This window comes from Cuculus canorus, chromosome 7 (assembly GCF_017976375.1).
Source record: "Cuculus canorus isolate bCucCan1 chromosome 7, bCucCan1.pri, whole genome shotgun sequence".
NCBI lineage: Eukaryota > Metazoa > Chordata > Aves > Cuculiformes > Cuculidae > Cuculus > Cuculus canorus.
Window position 1 is genome coordinate 27,535,164 of NC_071407.1, and position 18,158 is coordinate 27,553,321.

The 18,158-nt window shown below is 42.8% G+C and overlaps 1 protein-coding gene across 5 annotated transcripts in view; it reads left to right on the forward strand.

The window, feature by feature from the left end:
• CDHR1 (cadherin related family member 1) overlaps window positions 1-16,030 on the forward strand; it is a 49,883-nt gene extending 33,853 nt beyond the window's left edge. For 3 of the 5 annotated variants that reach the window (XM_054071395.1, XM_054071397.1, XM_054071398.1), the window contains 5 exons: window positions 1,843-2,007; window positions 4,117-4,184; window positions 6,767-6,995; window positions 7,912-8,166; window positions 15,171-16,030. In XM_054071395.1, the coding sequence (XP_053927370.1) occupies window positions 1,843-2,007; window positions 4,117-4,184; window positions 6,767-6,995; window positions 7,912-8,166; window positions 15,171-15,722 (1,269 nt within the window). In that variant the 3' untranslated portion in view covers window positions 15,723-16,030. Of the gene's footprint in view, window positions 1-1,842; window positions 2,008-4,116; window positions 4,185-6,766; window positions 6,996-7,911; window positions 8,167-14,243 lie in introns of all 5 variants that reach the window. The other 2 variants (XR_008450657.1, XM_054071399.1) reach the window with 2 other exon arrangements.
• The last annotated feature ends 2,128 nt before the right edge of the window (window positions 16,031-18,158 follow it).

The following is an 18,158-nucleotide window of genomic DNA, read 5'->3' on the forward strand; positions in this document are numbered from 1 at the left end:
TTCTTCAAATCTAGCAGAGCAAGGACTTGAACATGAGGCGTGCTCCACAGCCAGTCAGCGGTGCCACTGCTGCTGGGCATCACACACTGCCTGCCCCACAGGGAGCTGTAACACGGCGAGCGAGAGGCCAAGTGCCCAGCGAACAACTTGGGAAGAATGAGCCCCCATGGCCCTCGCCTCAGCAAGGCACTGCACCGACAGAGCAGGAAATGCTGTGACAGCCCCGCTTCACCTTCCAAAGCTCAAAGCTCACTTGGCCATTCACTTTCTTTGAGGGAGCTCCTGGGAATTATGCCTACTGGGAATTAAACCCCATGCAGCTAGATTTTTCAGTTAAGCCTCTCATATCTCAATTAAATGTCCTGCTTACTAGTCTATTAGTGGTGTGCACTCCTCAGTAGATTTCTAGAACCCTCCTGCTTTGTGTTAACTAGGTCTCTGCCCAAGAATGAAAACCAAACGGTTTACTGTTGGTCACTGTGTTAGTCTTCTGAGTTGAGCCCTTACAGAGCCCAAGACTGATGTCCTAGTGCTGATTCTGTGTGATGCAACCACCTGACAGGGACCAGACCTCTGGGCTAGAGGCTGTAAAGGTCTTCATGTCTCTCAGTACCTGAGCTAAAACTGCTCTTTCTTGTTCAGTCATAAACAACCTGAGCACTAGGCTTGCTGCTCTGCAGCTCAGGCTTCCTACTAATATTCCCCTAATCTACCGAGAAGCAAATAGAGGTGCAGTAGAAACATAGCTGCTATTTTGTGTTAGACTAACAATAAGAGAGAAAACATTCGATTTTAAGTAGCTGAAGTCCTGTGGAAAAGTACTTGTCTGAGGCTTTAGAGGTAACTTAGCAACTGCTTCCTCAGATCTGTTCCCAGGTGGGGATTTGAGAGCTCCCTGCGGCCTACTGATGCTGGGTTATCCTCTTCCTTCTCTCTAGTGGCTGCTCTTCCCTGAATCAATTAGCTGTGCATTAAGGGGCAATGCAAAAAACCAACTTGCTAACCTGGTAGTGCCATTCCTCAGCTGAGGGGTGGGACAGATATGTACTAGTGTTAAGCTCTGCTGACAGCCAACCACAATATCCATGCCACTGGCTTCTCCCCATCCCTGGTCTTGCTGTATGTGGTACGTATGTATCTGCCCTTTCAGATGAGCAGTGTATGAGAATTCGTTACACCAAAGCTCTCTGTTCCTCCTCAGAGTCAATGAGGCAACTCAAAAGTCCCAGCAGGTCTCTGAAAAAGTCCTAGTCAGCATGAGGCAGCGAGGGTAGAGTCCTGAGAAGCCTGGTGGTAGGTGTTCTCACAAACTTTGTGAAATGGAATTCTGCTGCACACGCCAGAGGCCTAACTGTCCTGCATCTGGGATGTGTACTGCTGCTTCCAGACATCCAAGAGCACCAATTCTCTCATCTCTTCACCCTGTTTGGTGCAATTAATCACCCTGAGTTCTTCCCTGATGAAGGATGTATGCTTCCTCCACAAAGGATCATGATTATTCAAAATTATTCAGTTTTTGGGTTTCCCTGGGTTCTAGGAGCTGCCCAGGGATTGGTGTTAGTTTGGTTCTGTTAAGACGCTTTTGCTCTGTTTGGTTGGTTATGGACAATCACATTTTTTACGTGAAGTCTAACATACATATGTGTGAAGTCTTCTTTCCACAGCTTGATTGCCCACTGCAGGCAGACACAAACAATTCTAGGCTGCACACTGACTTCATTCATCATCTCGTGAGCTGTCTGGTCCAACCAGACTAAAATAGTGCCATAGTTAGTGGAAGGAATCTCCTTTAAGAGGTAATAATAGCTGCTTTGTGGTAACATCCTGGTTTTCTCTTCTTAGCTTCTTGCGATAGAGGTGAACACACCGGAGAAATTCAGCTCAACAGCTGATGTTGTGATACGCTTGCTGGATACCAATGACAATGTCCCAAAGTTCTCCTCTGACTACTATATTGCCAGGATCCCCGAGAACTCTCCAGGGGGCTCAAATGTAGTTGCTGTTACAGTAAGTTTCATTCATTTCTTAAGATACGCTCTTTTCTAGGTGTCTGTGGACACAGTTAAAGTACCGTAAAAATAGTGGAGAGAGGCAAGTAGCAAATCTTACTCGACGTTCAGCTTTTGGACTGAACACCCATTCCCTTCCAGAATCATTAAAAAAAAAACCAAACAAACCAATTCTGATAAAATGAAGTTTTAGGGAAATATTGTCAGAACAACAAATTTACTTTGTTTTTTAATTAAAAGGCCATCTTCTTTTAAGTCCAATCACATGAACTGAGAGTACTAAGAAAGCCCCAATCGAATCAGCGTCCAGCAGGAAGATTCAGTTTTGACTACATGGCATTGAATTTACTGGATTTGTGATAAAAAAAAAGACAAGATGGCTGCTTAATAACTGTTAGTCTCCTCCTCCTGGGAGGAATCTGGCTGCTAAATGCATAATTAGACAGTTAATGAAGGCAAGACTATAATATTAAAATGCTTAGAGTTGGGAAAGAAAGATCCATACGTAAGTGTCTTCCCACATTGGGAAAATATGCCTATAGATTTTGCTGTATCTCGTATTTTCATAGAAAGAACGTCAGGATATTGCTTGAGCCCTTTGTGCTCATGGAGAAGCTTTTCCAGCCATCGGTGTGAGCTGCTAGGACTAGAAACAGATTTCATGTCACAAAGAGAAAGCTCCTGGCCGTGTGGGGCTCAGCAGGTGATGCGAGTCACCTTGCAGAGGCCTTACGGGTAAGGATGATAGAGGCAAGTTGCCAGAGATCTCCAGCACAGGCTGGCTGCAAGCAAACAAGAAAATTAAATAATCAGAATAATAAAGTACTGAAGGTAAATTTCAGCAACGAAAGACAAAGTAGAACGTAAACAATACCAAAACCATTATTAGGGGAAACTAATAGGAATGCTATTAAAAAAAAATGAGCCTTCACACTATCACCAGATTTGCAGCAAGAAGAATAAAAAATGCTAGGAGGTGGCCAGAAAAAAAAAACATTTGAAAAAAGTTTGCAAAAGCAACAAAACCAGCCATGTCCAAGCCAAGGTGAACAGAACTGTGTAGCTGAGGAATCCATGACATGCTCTCAGCTCAATATTTGACCTAGATTTGCAAATATACTTCACAGACTGAGATACTCCAAGTATTCAGCACAGCAGTTCTGGCAGAATTACGAGGTATGCGCAATGTTTTAGGAACTGTGAGGCAGTTCTGAAGTAGACTGTGATCAAAATTATAGTATGAGGGAATCTGACAAGCTCTTGTCAATGAATACAAAACCCACATATCAGCAGGGATGCAGGTGTGTTATGTTAACATTGCAGGAATCAAAGACGCTGTTCCAGATTCCAAATATTTAAACAGGAAGTTGAATGAACCAACCACTGCCATCATGAATTTTGATGGACAGACACAATAATATAACACCACCTCAAAGCTATCACAGAAGCAGGAGCTTATGGAAATAGGTGTCAGCAAATCAACAGCTTTCTTAATACTCAGCTAAGAAAGGAAGTCAATGAGAATCCAGAACAAAAATATCATCTGGTGTAGTATCTACATTACTGAAAGACATGTGGGCACAAGAGTGATTAAAATATAAACAAAGCTGAAATATTGTGTATAGTTTAAAAAATTTGTTATGCATTACTATAAACTGAATCAATTCAATGAGTAAAGCTTAAAAATATCTGTATAAAGTTAATAATTTTTCTAGGGAATATACATTAGTATTTAACTGATAATTAGGAAGACTTGAGAGTGGGTAGTTTGTTGGTGTCATTGAGATTAGCTTCATCTCTATCAACGGAAGGCTGTGTTAAATCTCAGTGGTTGGAGCCATCTAGTGGCTTTTTTCCTGCTGCTAGAGCCTCTGGGTCCAGCCTGGCCGGGAGGCAGGCAGTATCTTGGCAGCTTCCCTGGGACAGCCAGGGACATTTCCTCCTGTTAGAGTCTGCAGTTTTCTAGGTGCATATTATTTTATGTGATTTCTCTCTAAAAATGTGATGTCATAAAGCAGGAAAAGAATTTGGCTTATTGTTAAAAGGAAAAATGAAACATTTCTTTTTACAATTCAGTAAAGGATGACTCTCGTTTTCTTTTTTTAAGGCTACAGATCCAGATTCAGGGCTCTGGGGAGAAATCAAGTATTCTATCTATGGAACAGGTGCAGATCTGTAAGTAAAAAAAAAAAAAAACATAAAAACCTACACAAATTCTAAACTGAGGTTTTGAACTATTTTAAAGTTAAAAAAACAGGCTCATTCTTGACCTGCTTATTTCCAAGGACATTTATGCCATGTTCTGTGTGAGTGCTGTGAAAACAACAACAGAAAAACTAGTGTGACCATTAAACAGCTGCTTCATGGACCCATGGACTTTTACCCATGAGCCCCCAAAGAAACATAAAGCAGCTGAAGTGCCAATACACGGGATATGTTCAGTCATCGCTTGAAAAACACTTGTAAGAGAAAGAGGAGATTTTGTTCTCGTTGTTGTGAAAATTCAGTTCTAGGGGTGGAAAAAAATCCTTTGCTCTTTCCCCTTCCCTTTCTGTATAGCTGTACAAGTTGTTCAGTTCCAACTCTTGTCAAAGTAAATCAAAGATGATAAGACCTTTAAGAATATAAACTTTAGATCTGGAGGCTAGCTGCACTGGGTGTTCAAAACATTTTGTATATTTAAAACTAATAGACCTGCATCAGGGAATAAGGGGATCCAATGCTTACTTGATTTTGTAATAACACCTAACTCACTCTCCCTGTCTTTGTGAACAGTGCTGGGGTAAGTACATCCTGAAACACTGGTTTCTCCCACACTGCTTCCATCCCTGCAGTTGTCCTGGCCCTATTAGTTGGGGCTCACTGTCATGGCTAGCATCACTGCCCATCGCGGAGATTGCTGCTGGAAGCTGGAGCTCCTGACCACGGTGAGGCTGCAGCGCAGAATACTGGAAATTAATGAGCTTTTCAGGCACTCATCCCCAGAATCCTATTTTCACCATACATTATCCACCTGGAGCTAAAGCTGAACTCTTCTTGTTGAGGTTAAAGCCATTTAGGAGGCACAATCAAAGTCCAAAATCCAAGATGTTAAAGGTAAAACTCTTCTGTATCCAGAAGGATACACATATGGGAGCATTTTCAGGATGGATTATTTTGAGCTATTCACTAAATCCTTAAGCTAGCTGCTAACTGCAGAGAGGCAAGCAGGCAAAGGTAATGCCATGCGGGCAGACCTCTTAGGTTTAAAATGTAGCATCTGGTGCAGAGAAGCTTGTGAAGGTTGTTGACAAAATATTTAGAAATAATGTCAGTGCAACTTTATTCTGACTGGTGTTATGGGGATGCTCAGACTCACTGTTCTAATGCTGTTGAATGAGGAAATTCAGGTGTGAATGTGTGAAGACCTTTTTTTTCCTTCTTGAGCATGATTTTCTTTTTTTCTTTTCCTTGTGCCAGAATGGCATGGCTCTGCAAGGCTGGATGGATTTCCTAGCCTGGGGACTTCCAGATCTGCTAAACACAGTGTTTGATGATGATTTGAGAGTTTCAATTAGAGGCATGACTTTTTCTGTTTCAGGCGTTGCTTCAGTGGATAAGCAGTTGCATTGGTAGAACAACGAGTTGTACTGGAGTAAAAGGGAATAGTGTTAACTGTCGAAGATAAAACTATTATACTGATAATCCTACATCCAAGCTGCCAGTGGCGGCAGGGTGCACTGCTGTAATCTCTTTACATCTCAGTGCATCTATTATTTCACTGAAACATGGGTAATGAGAGTCCTCACTTCATGGTTAGGCTGAGTTGGGTGCTAAGGAGGCATTCAGCACAGGCACTGTCTCCTACCAAGAGTTTGCACAGCTCTTTCCACTTTCAGGTCTTGGCTTTCATCAAGAGCTGTATTTATATTTAACAAGGTAATGAAAACAATTGAAGATTCTGGATTGCTAAGTGCCCCTTTTATAATCACTCTCAATTGCACACACAGTTGGAATTCAGAAAATAGTTTGTTATCCTGTACATTAATTAAAGGGTATATAAAACCTTTCATCTGTTAAAAACCCTACTGCTTGGAGCCTACACTGGCAATCCATTTTAAAAAAGACACTCTTGGTATCTTGTCTATAAATCCAAGTTTCTGGCTGACACTTTTGACAGTGTTTCAGTAATTACAAATGTGTAGAATTCAACTTGCTAAAGATAAATCTGAACGCGCACTCTATTCCAGTGCCAGTCTATGGAAAAGTGATTATTTTTGGAGGAGATAATTTGCCTTGCACTTTGGGGGATTTGAGAGCAGCCATTTTTCTTACCCATTCTGAGAAGTGAAGAGCTTAAATATGAAATGCAGCATCCTTTCCTTAGCTATTGAGGTGATAACAATCAATCTTAATTTATGCAGGACACGATCTAATACATTGTACTTATAAACTGTAAGATAATAGGCAATTCCTTAATGTTTTAAGACATTTACTGAGCATTTACTAAGGACAAAGGCTTTAAGAGAAAATGCAGCTGAAATGGCTAATGCACAATAAACAGAAAAATGCCAGACACTGATAGTTCTCTGGAAAGGAACCAGCCAAAAATAGGTAGAGTGAATGACTTGGAAAGGATGAGCCAGACAGGAGTTAGATGAAGAGTACCAACCTTTGGGCACAGCATTTCAATGCTTCGAGCCCATCTTTGCCCCAGGCTGCAAACATACATTAAGTCATCAAAAAAAACCCAAAGCCTTTCCATGCTTCTTTTCCAGGTTCCTAATCCACCCATCAACGGGTATAATTTACACCCAGCCCTGGGCTGTATTAGATGCTGAAGTGAACTCAAAGTATAATTTCTATGTGAAGGCAGAGGACACAGATGGGAAATACAGCTTGGCTGAAGTGTTTATCACCGTGCTAGATGTCAATGACCACTCTCCAGAGTTCAATGAAAACATCCAGGAAAAGACGATGATCATCGGGTCACCAGTGAAGATAGAGGTGAGAGACAACACAGCATGTCACAAAGCGGAGCGCTTTGGAAAAGTCCCAGCTCTACTGTTTATTGCGCAGGGATCATGATGAATGCCTGAATGTTCACTTTCCTTGGGACTTTATTTTGCACATCCGTTTGTATGTAACAAATGGATTAAAGCATGGAATGATAGTGTTTACAGACTGCTGAGAAGGAGCTATAAATTCTATAGGCAAAAGATAAAGTTCTGTTACAGTATTTGAACCATCAGCTGGTGGAGGATCCTGGGTTGTGATCATAAGAAGCCCAAATAAGATGAGTGAATAAAAGTACAGGGTTTTGAGTACTTAAGCTTCCTGCCATGCCTTTTTGCTCAACCACACATCTTTCCCTTTGCTTTGCTTAACTGTGTTCATTGATCCAGTGCAGAATAGGAGGGGAAAAAATCTGCAATAACAATTCACAGGCAAAGGAGAACACCCTGCATTAAGACTGCACATAGTGAAGCCTGATCACACACCTAAAGTTAGTACAATAAATACCATAGCACAAAAATTAAGGCGGCTACAGTTTATAGCGTGGAGCTAATCCCTTTGTTCTCTATTCACTTCACATTTGTCCCCCACGCCTGTGTAAGAAACTCCCCACCAGTGGACCGTTTGCATTCTATAAATAGGTTGTGATTCAGTTTTTCCTCTGATTTTATTTAATCTCAAATAGAAATCGCTTATTCAAAAAGGCCTCTAGTTCTGCTGTTTTTCACTAGAAAATATATCACAGCTGATACTAGAAAAGGGGAAATTGTTTCCAAGATGAAACAAAAACAGCCCAGTCATCTCACAGTATGGAAATTATTAGAAGCGATTGCTCAGAAGTTAGAGTTTTGTCTTCAGGCAAAGATAAAAATAAAAACATATTTGTTCTTTACCCTTCCTCTACTAGGCTATAGATCAAGATGCAGAAGAACCCAACAACATTGTGGATTATTCCATCATGCAAGCAGATCCAGCCAATGTGTTTGATATAGACCAAAGCACTGGGGAGATCAAGCTGAAATCCTATATCCGTTCTCTGGACATCATCCACAACATCACAAAGAACAAAGACTGCATATGGTCAGTGGTGGTTCAGGCCAAAGATCGAGGCTCCCCATCCTTCAGTACCACAGCAGTTCTGAAGATTGATATCACAGAGGAGGTAAGAAAATGTTTTAGATTAATCCTTATATGAGAAGATCCGTGGAATGCAAAAAGAGTAGTCAGTGCTCGCTCCATTTCTGACTTATTTAAAAATGCTACAGGAGTTGAAATCAACAGGCAAAGAGTTGCTAGCCATTGCTTCTCCTTTCTTATTAGCTCTGTTTCGTGAAGTGTTTCTAGAGCCTTATGTGAAGCTGGATTCTACAGCCACAAAAGATGGTTTTGATGAGAAAAATTGCAAAGGTGCAAAAGTAGAAGCAGGAAGTGGTTGGGAGATGAGTTCCTTGTATCTGATTGTTAAAGACAGATACAAAATATAGTCTCTTGATAGTAAAGGTAAATTACAACTAGCAGATTTTTGATTCAGGAGAAGAAAACAATCTTTCCCCCCTACAAAGTGTGAGAGGAAAATAGCTGGGGCCAGAGTGGAATGTGTCAGACCAGTCTTGCAAATCAACATAAGTGACAGAGGGAAAGTGATAAAACTTTATAGGAATGCTTTAAAGTACATAGAATTTTGGGTGTGAGTTTAATAATTGCAGAATTATTAGCAGACAAAACAAGAAGACTCTAAAAGATAGCAAGCATAGGTTGAGTTTCCTGTTAGCCCAACTTTTACATCAACCAAAAACAAGCAGTGATTTATGGTGAGCAGGCATGCTTGCATGATTCTTATTTATTGTAGCTGCCTTGCTTTGCCTTTAAGTAGTTACCAGCAGGGATGAAATGGGGTTTAAATTGGATGAGAAACACATCATTAGCCTGACAGTTTCTGGACCACACACATACTGGGCAAAGATGCAAATCTCTTCCTACAAACGGCAGCTGCCCTTCTCCTTGTTTGGTCAAAATGCATCCACTGCTTCTTTTTCTGTGACAATCTTTCTCTGTTTTCTCCATCTCCTCTTATTCCATTGATACTCCTTATCAGGTACATTTATCTGATACTTCTTGTACACAGTTCAGAGCCTGCTGGAAGGTAAAGGTGTCTGCAGAGAACACGTCAGCAAGGTAAACTTGACCACCAGCAGCAGCACAGGAATAACTCCCAGTCTATGTTGTCAGTTCCTGCTGCACCAGGACTGCCAGAGGACTAGGGTCTGCCCTGGTAGAGGATGTCCCTGGTGTGGGGCTGCCTGTTGGGGCTCCATGAGAGCTGCCATGCAGCACTGGGGCTTGTTGTGGGCAGGGCGTGTTGCTTCAAGGCTCTGCCATGTGCAGCTGGGGGACTGCGTGTGCTAGGTCAGTGAGAAGCCTGGAAGTTTAGCCATTCTTACCGATATAAAGGAAATAAACTACTTAACATTTAGATCTGCCATGGAAACTGTAAGGTTTTGGTGATTTTTATACAACAAGCAAGAATTGCTACCTGCAGCTGGCAGTGGGAGTGCCTGCCCTCCCTGCCTTTCTTCCAGGCTTGTCACAGGGCACAGGTTTCAGGTGTGGCACCATCTGGCCTCTGGCACTGTCAGCCCCCAGCATCCAGCCTCCAGCTTTCCCTCCCATCCCGATGAGCTGGTAACCTCTCTGTTGGCATGCAGGTACAGGGTTGACAGGAGGGAGGGTGTCCCACACCTCTGCTGGGGACTTCCCAGATTTTCTTCTAGTGTTTCAAGTAGCGTTAGCATCTGATAAAAGAAAGTATCTTGTACAAAATCCCCTCTCTGCTTCCTTTTCTCCCCTTCCAGGTGTACAGATTTGGCACAAAGTGAGGGAGAATTGCTCATGATAAACTCTAAAGGGGAAGCAGAAAGGGCTGTTAAAACCTAAATTCCTCTCAGACACAATTTTTCCCTTCTTCCCATGCTCTTCTCTGTGCAGTCCCAACACAAAGCCTGAGATAGCAACAGCATGTTCTTTATTCACTTGAATAGGTCTCTTCAGCAGGATCTGCGCTATGAACTTGATGTCACGTCTTCCATAAGCTTTTGTATATTTCTCCACTACTTCTTGCATTGCTTGCAGTGATTTGTGTTGGGTTTTTTTTATCCAAGATCATCACTTTGTCCTTCCAAAAACCACTCTCCAATTTCCACTTGAACATGAGTGAGGTGCAGTGTCAGTGTACAAACCCTTGCTCATTCCCTAAATCCCAGAGACAGGACAGTCACTGCTAAGACTTTGTGAAGAAAACAATCTCTTTTTATAGGGACGTTGCATACACACACTCACGCACTCGCGCACTTTCAGAGGCTGTTAAAAATGTGCATTTCATTCCTCTGTGCTCCAGCTGTACAAAATCTCTTTTAGTCAGCCATTTGGTGGGCATTTATTTATTACTGATTTTGGATAAGGAGGATATTTTTGAATGCATCCTCTAGAGGTTTCCGACAGTGTTAATCACACCAAGTAATTAAACAGGCATATTTTCTGATTAACATTTACCATTGCAATTAGCGCAAGGCTGTGCCCTTTGAAATAGATGCCTTGTGGCTAAGTTCGGCAGTATTGCACATCAAAAGGACCTTTTGCTCTTGGAATACTACCTTGATAAAAAATTCCAGAGGCCTTTTAATTTAACTGAGTCTGATTTTATGGAAATCAGTATTGAGTGTCATCTGTTGATCTCCTATCCTTTCTCAACAGAATAAGAAACATGCTGAAAAGGCAGTCTTTTTTTCACCCTTATGGTTCACTCAAAGATCTATTCCTGCTGCCTGATATTTTCATGGAAAACTGATTCCCACTCCTGATCCTGAAGTCTGGCATGATCAGGGGGATCACTCTGCCTTTTCAGGACTCCACTGTGGTTCTGCAAGTATATGGGGGCGTTTATTTACACCTCTTCATGGTCTGAGGCTTAAGTCCACATTTAGACAGCATAATCTGTGGTTCTTAATAGCTTTGGCCACTCATTTAGACTGCTAAATTTAGCTGATGAATCTCAGGTTTAGATTCACCTAACTGAAAGGTTTAACAAGTACCTTCTGTGAATTAATGTGGCTATCTCCTGCTCTCTCATATTAATTCTGCAGCCATGTGAACCGCGGTTGCTGATGGCACTAAACATCCTTTGCCATGTTTGCAGAGCAGTTAGCCTCTTCTTTCCACTGTTACGTGGGCCTTCAAAAAAATTGTTCAGAGAAGGCTCGTTTGATTTGAGAAGTCTCGCCCTATGCTCATGTTTGTATTGCAAAGTCATGTAACTGTAGCCTTCATATATGGTGATAGCACTGCTCTTTGGGATAAGCACTAGAGGAGGCAACTTGTGTTCTATCTTGGATCAGGAGTTACTACTGAGGCAAATCTCTTGATCATCCCCACATACTGTGGGATAGCTCATGTCACAGATAGCTCCAAGCACAAGAAGTAGACTTCTTTCAGATGAAAACACATCTGGGGAGCACACCTGGTGTGCCTTGGGGCTATCAGGCAGTCCATCCTTGCAACCTAGATACAGAAATCTGAAGAAAAACCCCATACATTTTGAGTACATAGAATTGGACTCCTCAGAACTAGCTGGTTCATTTTACAGATTGACTTGCTTAAGTCAACACAGCCCAAGTTGTCTATAATCTGCAATAGCTTGTGCTCTTAACAGCTTCACCTACTTACTTAGACTTCTAAATATAGCTGGTGAGCCTTAGCTGGTCTTGTGGTTGAACAGCTCAACCACATGCTCCTGTTGTGTCCAGCTTCTGGATATGCCACCCACTTGTTCTGCTCACTGTAACCCATGTGTTATGAAAGGCTCTTGAGAAGCTGCCAGGAGGTATGATTGTCCGCACGCTGCAAGCTGTTGTGGCAGGAGAGACTGAAACAAAGGAAATCAGTCACCATTTCAGTAGCAGAAAGAGCCACAGGTATCCTCTTTGGCAAATTTTATTGTGTATCTGCATTTGGTTTATATCAGTTCTCTTCAAAGAGCAGCGTGCTTCTTAGGAAGACACAACAGCTAAATAAATTGCATAGTTGGCACTATTTGTTGACCTGGTTCTGAGGCACTGTAGGTAACTGATACAGTGACTTGAAGGTGATTTGAATGTGCGGAGTAGCGCTCAGAGACAAAGTGCTTGAACTTAGGTGTCCAAATATTCCTGGACTTTCACTGTCAGAGAGTGTTGAGACCTCTCTCAGACTTGATCTGGGTGTTAACTGACTGAGCCACAGCGATGACACAGACAAGATTGCAAAGCTTTTTGATGAATGCACTTAGATAAGCAAGCTGGCTAAGATGATGCTGTTTCAGGCCTCTTTTGCAAGTTATTCCTCCTATTTATCCTATGAGCATTATGGCTATGGCAAACAGAAATTCTCCCGCTGTATACTTACCAAATGCCTTATGTTTTTATGTAGACATTACGGAACAGTTGTTATCCAAGGCTGGTTCTAGGCAAAGCTCTGTATTGTACAGGCCCAGTAACTAGAATCTAGTCTGAACCAACTAACTATTCATGGTTTAAGTTTTGGTACTTATCACCTATTCATAAATGAAGGCTCTGAGCAGGTGCCAAACTTTGTGACACAAGAGGGAACAAAACAAAATCAAGTTCTGAAACTCCACATAAGATTTCTGTCAATTCTTATCCCTGCGAGTGTTGCATGCTGGCAGCATAGACGTGCTTCTGTATAATCCCATTCATTCAAGGTTTTCAAATAGCTAGTCAAATAATTATTACTGAGATATAGCATCTTCGTAAGTATATGTCATCTTTCTCCTTTATGTTGGTCCTATGCTATTTAGCCATCAGTATGTCACTACAAAATGGATCTTGACAATACTCATAATAAGTGGACTCATTTCAGGTCATGTACTACTTAGCAGGGTTTGTCTGACACTTACCTCAGCAGACTTTCACATGAAGCTAAGTAAATCAAGGTAGAATTTCTGTCATCTGTCTGGATTTAAGTACATGAAATCCGTGTAATGCAGAAGAACAAAGCTGATGTGAATCTAAGCTCTGCCAAAGTTGTGAGCTGTTCTGCTTATGGTTTCTATCTTAGGTTCATTCCTAATTAAATAATGGAAAAATTCTACACAGCAAATTATGAAAAGCCACCACTACCTGTAAGGTAACATGTTCCATGAGTTTCAATAGCATTTCTTCACCCATTTCTCTTTGGTAATATAAAACATTCAGGATAGGGGAATAGTGGGCTTAGATAATGTATTTGAGGTAGGCTGTGAAAATACAGAAATGAAGTGAAGACAATAGGGTATTTATTAATGAATTTACATGCCCTAAGGTTAGGGATGCGATTTGAAAATAAATAGTGTTCCTGTGTAATACACGACAAGAGGTACTCTGAAGTATCCTTTGCGGATACTCTTAGTCATCTCCCTCCACAGACTGGGGAAGGTAAAGAGATAAGACTCCTAGTTTAGAGTCATATATGGAAATCCATCTGATCTCACTTTAAATGTCTAAAAGTCAGAGGTTCAAACCCAAGCTAGTCACAAGGCTCTCCTTACACTCACTGTCTTTGATACCTATTTTAGCACATGGTGACTACTACTCTGGAGTTGTCCCTTTCTCCCCATTGACTAAAAGCTGGGACCTCATACCACTGACTACAGTGCAGATAACCTGTTAGTAGATGTGCAAAGTTTGGGTGATGATTCCCTCCTGGAGCCGAGGCTGGAGGAGTGCGGCACAGCAGGTACTCCTGTCTATTTGCAGTCACGGGTAGCTTCATGACCACCTGCTGGTAAACCTGCTCATGAATGTGCCGTTTCTGAAGGATCTCCTGGCCTTGCACAACACTACTCCCTGTCCAAATTCCGTTGCAGGATCTTATATTCATTATGAACTTCTTTCCCAAATGACTAGGGTACACTACCATGTCATGAATAAGGGTGATCAATGTGTAGCACCGCTACCCTTTATTCCCTGATCAATCAGGTGTTTATACGTGCTTCCTAACTTCTTTTAGTGTTTCTCTGTTCAGTTCAATGTCATTGCAACTTTCTCTTCTCCTGTGCTTCTATGCCTAGTTCAACACTTAGCTCCCTTTATTTTATATTCTCTCTATCCAGTAAACATTTTACTTTTGTTGTATTTATAATAGATGCTGGCCTCTTTCAAATATAACCATGGGAGCGCTGACCATTTCTCTTATTTTTGATATTTCCAGATCAAGTCCAGGGTAAAATCCTATATTTTAGGCCTCAGGAAACGTCCATGGACAATATTTGGAATTTGCATGAGTGGCGTCCTTTCCACCATTTCTGTAACAATGGTGATCTCCACCATCATGTACTGGAAAAGTGTGAAAAGATCCAGGCTCCACCCGCAGGGCAAAATCCGCAAAATTATACGGGGACCTCGGAGACGCACAGTGTGCTAATCTGCAAAGTGAACTGGCCATTCATTTGTCCTTAATATGCCATACGTAGCTCATGGTATTGCTTATTTCTTTTATTTCTGAAAACAAAGCTCTTTAGCTCTACTCATGTTCCCTACCTCAAAGAGTTTTGTTATGTCTGTAAAAGAGTACTTGAAAACAGAACGCAGCACATACCTGCTAACTACTCATTCGTACACTGTAATTCTATAAAGTTAGGTTTTCTCATAATCTTTTTAATGCCATGCTCAGTAATAATCCTATAAACTGCATCACTGTATTACCTGCAACTGTTTTTGAAAGATCATTTTCTACTCATAAACTTCTGTCTGGGTTCAACACTATTATTCCTAGGAAATTAACTCTGAGATGTAGTATAAAAATACAGCTGCAGATTCTGGAGCCAATTATTTTCTTGCTCAGTTCTTGCAAGTTAAACAAACACGATGGTGATATGCAAGAATCTGTCCTAATTTGGCAGTAATAATCTGTAAGCTTTTGTGTTTGGCAGTCATCTCTCTCACAATACTCTAATGCTCACCCAGTCTCCTGCTCCATCCAAATTATCCAAGCCTGGACTGGCTCTTTGACTCGTTTTTTTTAGAGACAGCTTTCATTAGTCAGCCCTGCTTGTTACATATTTTGGACAAATGAAATTTCTGGGTCACTGTCTGTCCCATAGAGTAAGTCATGTGTTTTATTTGTACTCTTTTACAGACTCTTCACAAAGGGCCTATGGCCGCCTTTTTGATGCAAACTAAAGATAATCCCATGAAAGCCTTAGGAGTGCTAGCTGGTGTCATGGGCATAATGGTGCTGATAACTATCATGATCTCTACTGCCATGTTCTGGCGCAATAAGCGGTCCAACAAAATCATGCCGGTAAGAAGGATCATAAAAAAGAGACAGACCCCGCAGCCCCGGACAGTCAGGATGGAGTGGCTGAAGTTCAAGAGACCCAGCAATGCTGCGGAGAAGTTTGTCGTTGAGGATGACACCAAGAGCCTACAGAATGAGAACAGCAACAACAACGTCCAGGTTGCCCCCGTGCCACCGACTGCCCCCTTGCCCCCGCCACCCCCTGCCGTGGCTCCCAGGGTGGATGCACCAGGGTGGCGGGTGCCAACGGTGTCTGGGTCCCTCACTCCCAAGTATATAAACAAGCAGCTGAAGAAGAGAGGTCATGGCAGTGCCCACAATGCCCTTGTGTCAGAGCTCAAAATGAAGTTCGAGAAGAGGAACGCAGCTTTCAACGAGCCCCACATCTAGGCACTCTTAGCAGTCCCTAGAGACTGCGGATTGTGACTGTGCATGGATATATTTATGTGCTGTGATCTTCCCCATGTCTGTCAGCACCCTGTGAACTGAGAGCAGCTTCTGGCTGTGATAGCCACCCCTGACCTTCACCAAGTATTACATGCTAAGGAGTCACCCCCACCCATGCAAGCACTGCAGTCCATGTCCAGTTGTGACTGCAGTTCCTTCAGCTTGTGTCTCAGTGCTGGCCCTGCCTGCAGCTGTCTGGCCACGGCGCTGAGTACTCTCACACCAACCACAGTCTCCCTAAGTGAATGGGGGCCCTGTTTAGGAGGTCTCAACCCAGAGTCTTGGTTTTCCAACAAAGCTCTCTGCAGACAAGGCACTGGTGGATGACACATCTGACCTGATATGGCAGGTGGGTTTGAGGTGTCCAAAAACCCATCACCTCAAATCCCAAACCCAGTTTTGAAGACTTTGGCCTGGCTGTAGCACCAGCAGAGTTGATGTGCTGGTCTCCCATAGCAGTGACGCTGCGTGCTGCAAGAGGGTAGCACGTAGCTGGTACCTGCTGTCCTGGGTGGTACCTGCTGTCCTCAGGGTGCAATGCTGGCGGAGAGATGTGCTCATGGCTTCCTTCCTTCCTAAAAGGTAAGCAGGCAGGCTTGGAGACGTTCATTCTCCGGCAGCTTCTGCTGGGTTTTGCCAGAATACATTGATATGATGCTGCGCTTTGCTTCTGCCCTAGACTTGCCTGCTAATCAGGGGAGGGCAGGGCCATCTCAGCCTTCCCTGGACTGGCTGGGGCAAGATTCAAGTGTGGAAGTTCAAGAGCAGCACCTGCTCAATTCTTCTAACACCGCATCCCCTTATAAGGGGGAGGCCAGCAGGAAAAGGCCAAGATGAAAGCAGCAGGGAAGACAAGGTAAAACCAAGAGAAACATGATAAGTGAAAAACATAGAGAAGCACTGGTAAGTTGCATATGTCAGTCAGGAAGTGTCTGGAAAGATCATTTTGTTTTGTACGCTGCTAGCAGGAGGTGTCAGGGAATGTATTTCATCACCTCTCTTGGCTTGCACCAGGGACTGGTGAGTGCAAAAGGATATTTCCATAAAATATTCTGGTTTGTCCTATCAGTATTTTTGAGTGAATTATGGAAAAGTTACTGGGTGGAGGGGGGCAGGGAAGGCTGACACTTTTTTTTTTCCTCCCTTTTACGTGACAGTAAAAGGAACCAAAAGTAGAGCACTGTTTTTGCTGGATCTACTCCACAGCTTCTCCCTCATGTTCGTTTCTGAGGAGATGTTTTCCAGCTGGGCCTGGCTATTTCCCATCCCTTAGAGAGAAGGCAGCACGCTCTGAGAAGCACCCTTTGCCCTCTGCCTGAGCCCTGGTCCCACAGGGCAGCTGTGATGTCTCAGATCAACACTATATCAGGATGGGAAGCAAAGCCTACAGGACAAGACACAGGGAGTCATGAGGCTCTTCTGTCATTGCAGCTCGAACAGCAGGCCTGGCCCTCAGGGGCTCTTCTTTCCTCACCCCATTAACTGGTCTAATTCCCTTTCTTTGCAGACCTTCATCAGTTTAGGGCACAGCTGGTTGAATGAGAAGTTACTTGCTTACGGGAAAAATCTTGTATTTTCTAACTTCAATCCAATCCACCTAAAAGCCAGAGGGTGACCGTGGCTTGTGTCACCCACAGGCTGAGCCAGGAGCTGTAGCCAAGAGGAGTGGCAGCATCCTGCCTGGGGGCTGTGACAGCAGTGCTGCTCTCAGAGCCTCTCCTGCTGCGCCTCTAATCTTGTACACTGTTTTCTTGCTTTTCCTTTCTCCTGGGGTTCCATAGCATAAGGGCCAGGCTCTCATGGTATGTGTAGTCACCTCATCCTTGTCCTCTGCCCATGAGCCAGTGGGATAGAGGGGAGGTGAAGCCTCTGGCCCCATTCCTGGTGCCCTGCATGAGCACATGCCTTCTGCTAGTTGTGTCTCCACCAGGTTCTGCAACAGTCTGCAAGGTACCAAAAGTTCACAATTTATCCCCCATGCTACTATTTCCCTAATGTGTTGAAGCCAGTATTCAATGTTCATTCTCCAGTGAGGAAAGCCTATAAGACCACTCAATTAAGTGAGATTTAACAGGAATTATAGGCTTATAGTCTTAGAGAGTATATTTAAAAAGGAATAAATATGTTTTATTACTATGTTGTGAGATTGTTTTCCAGTTACTCTGTATTTCAAATACAAGTTTTGGAATTTTTTATAAATAAAACAAAACCTGCAAAAGGTGCTTCTGCCTATATTGTGCTTCTGCTGGCAACAATGCGTTGTTGGTACTTGTTATGTGGTGGCATGGGCAGAGACAGCCAGACAACTTTCCAGGATGACCAAATGACTGTTTTCATGGGCTACAAGTTGGGAGAGGGGCTGTTCAGTTTTTCAGCGGT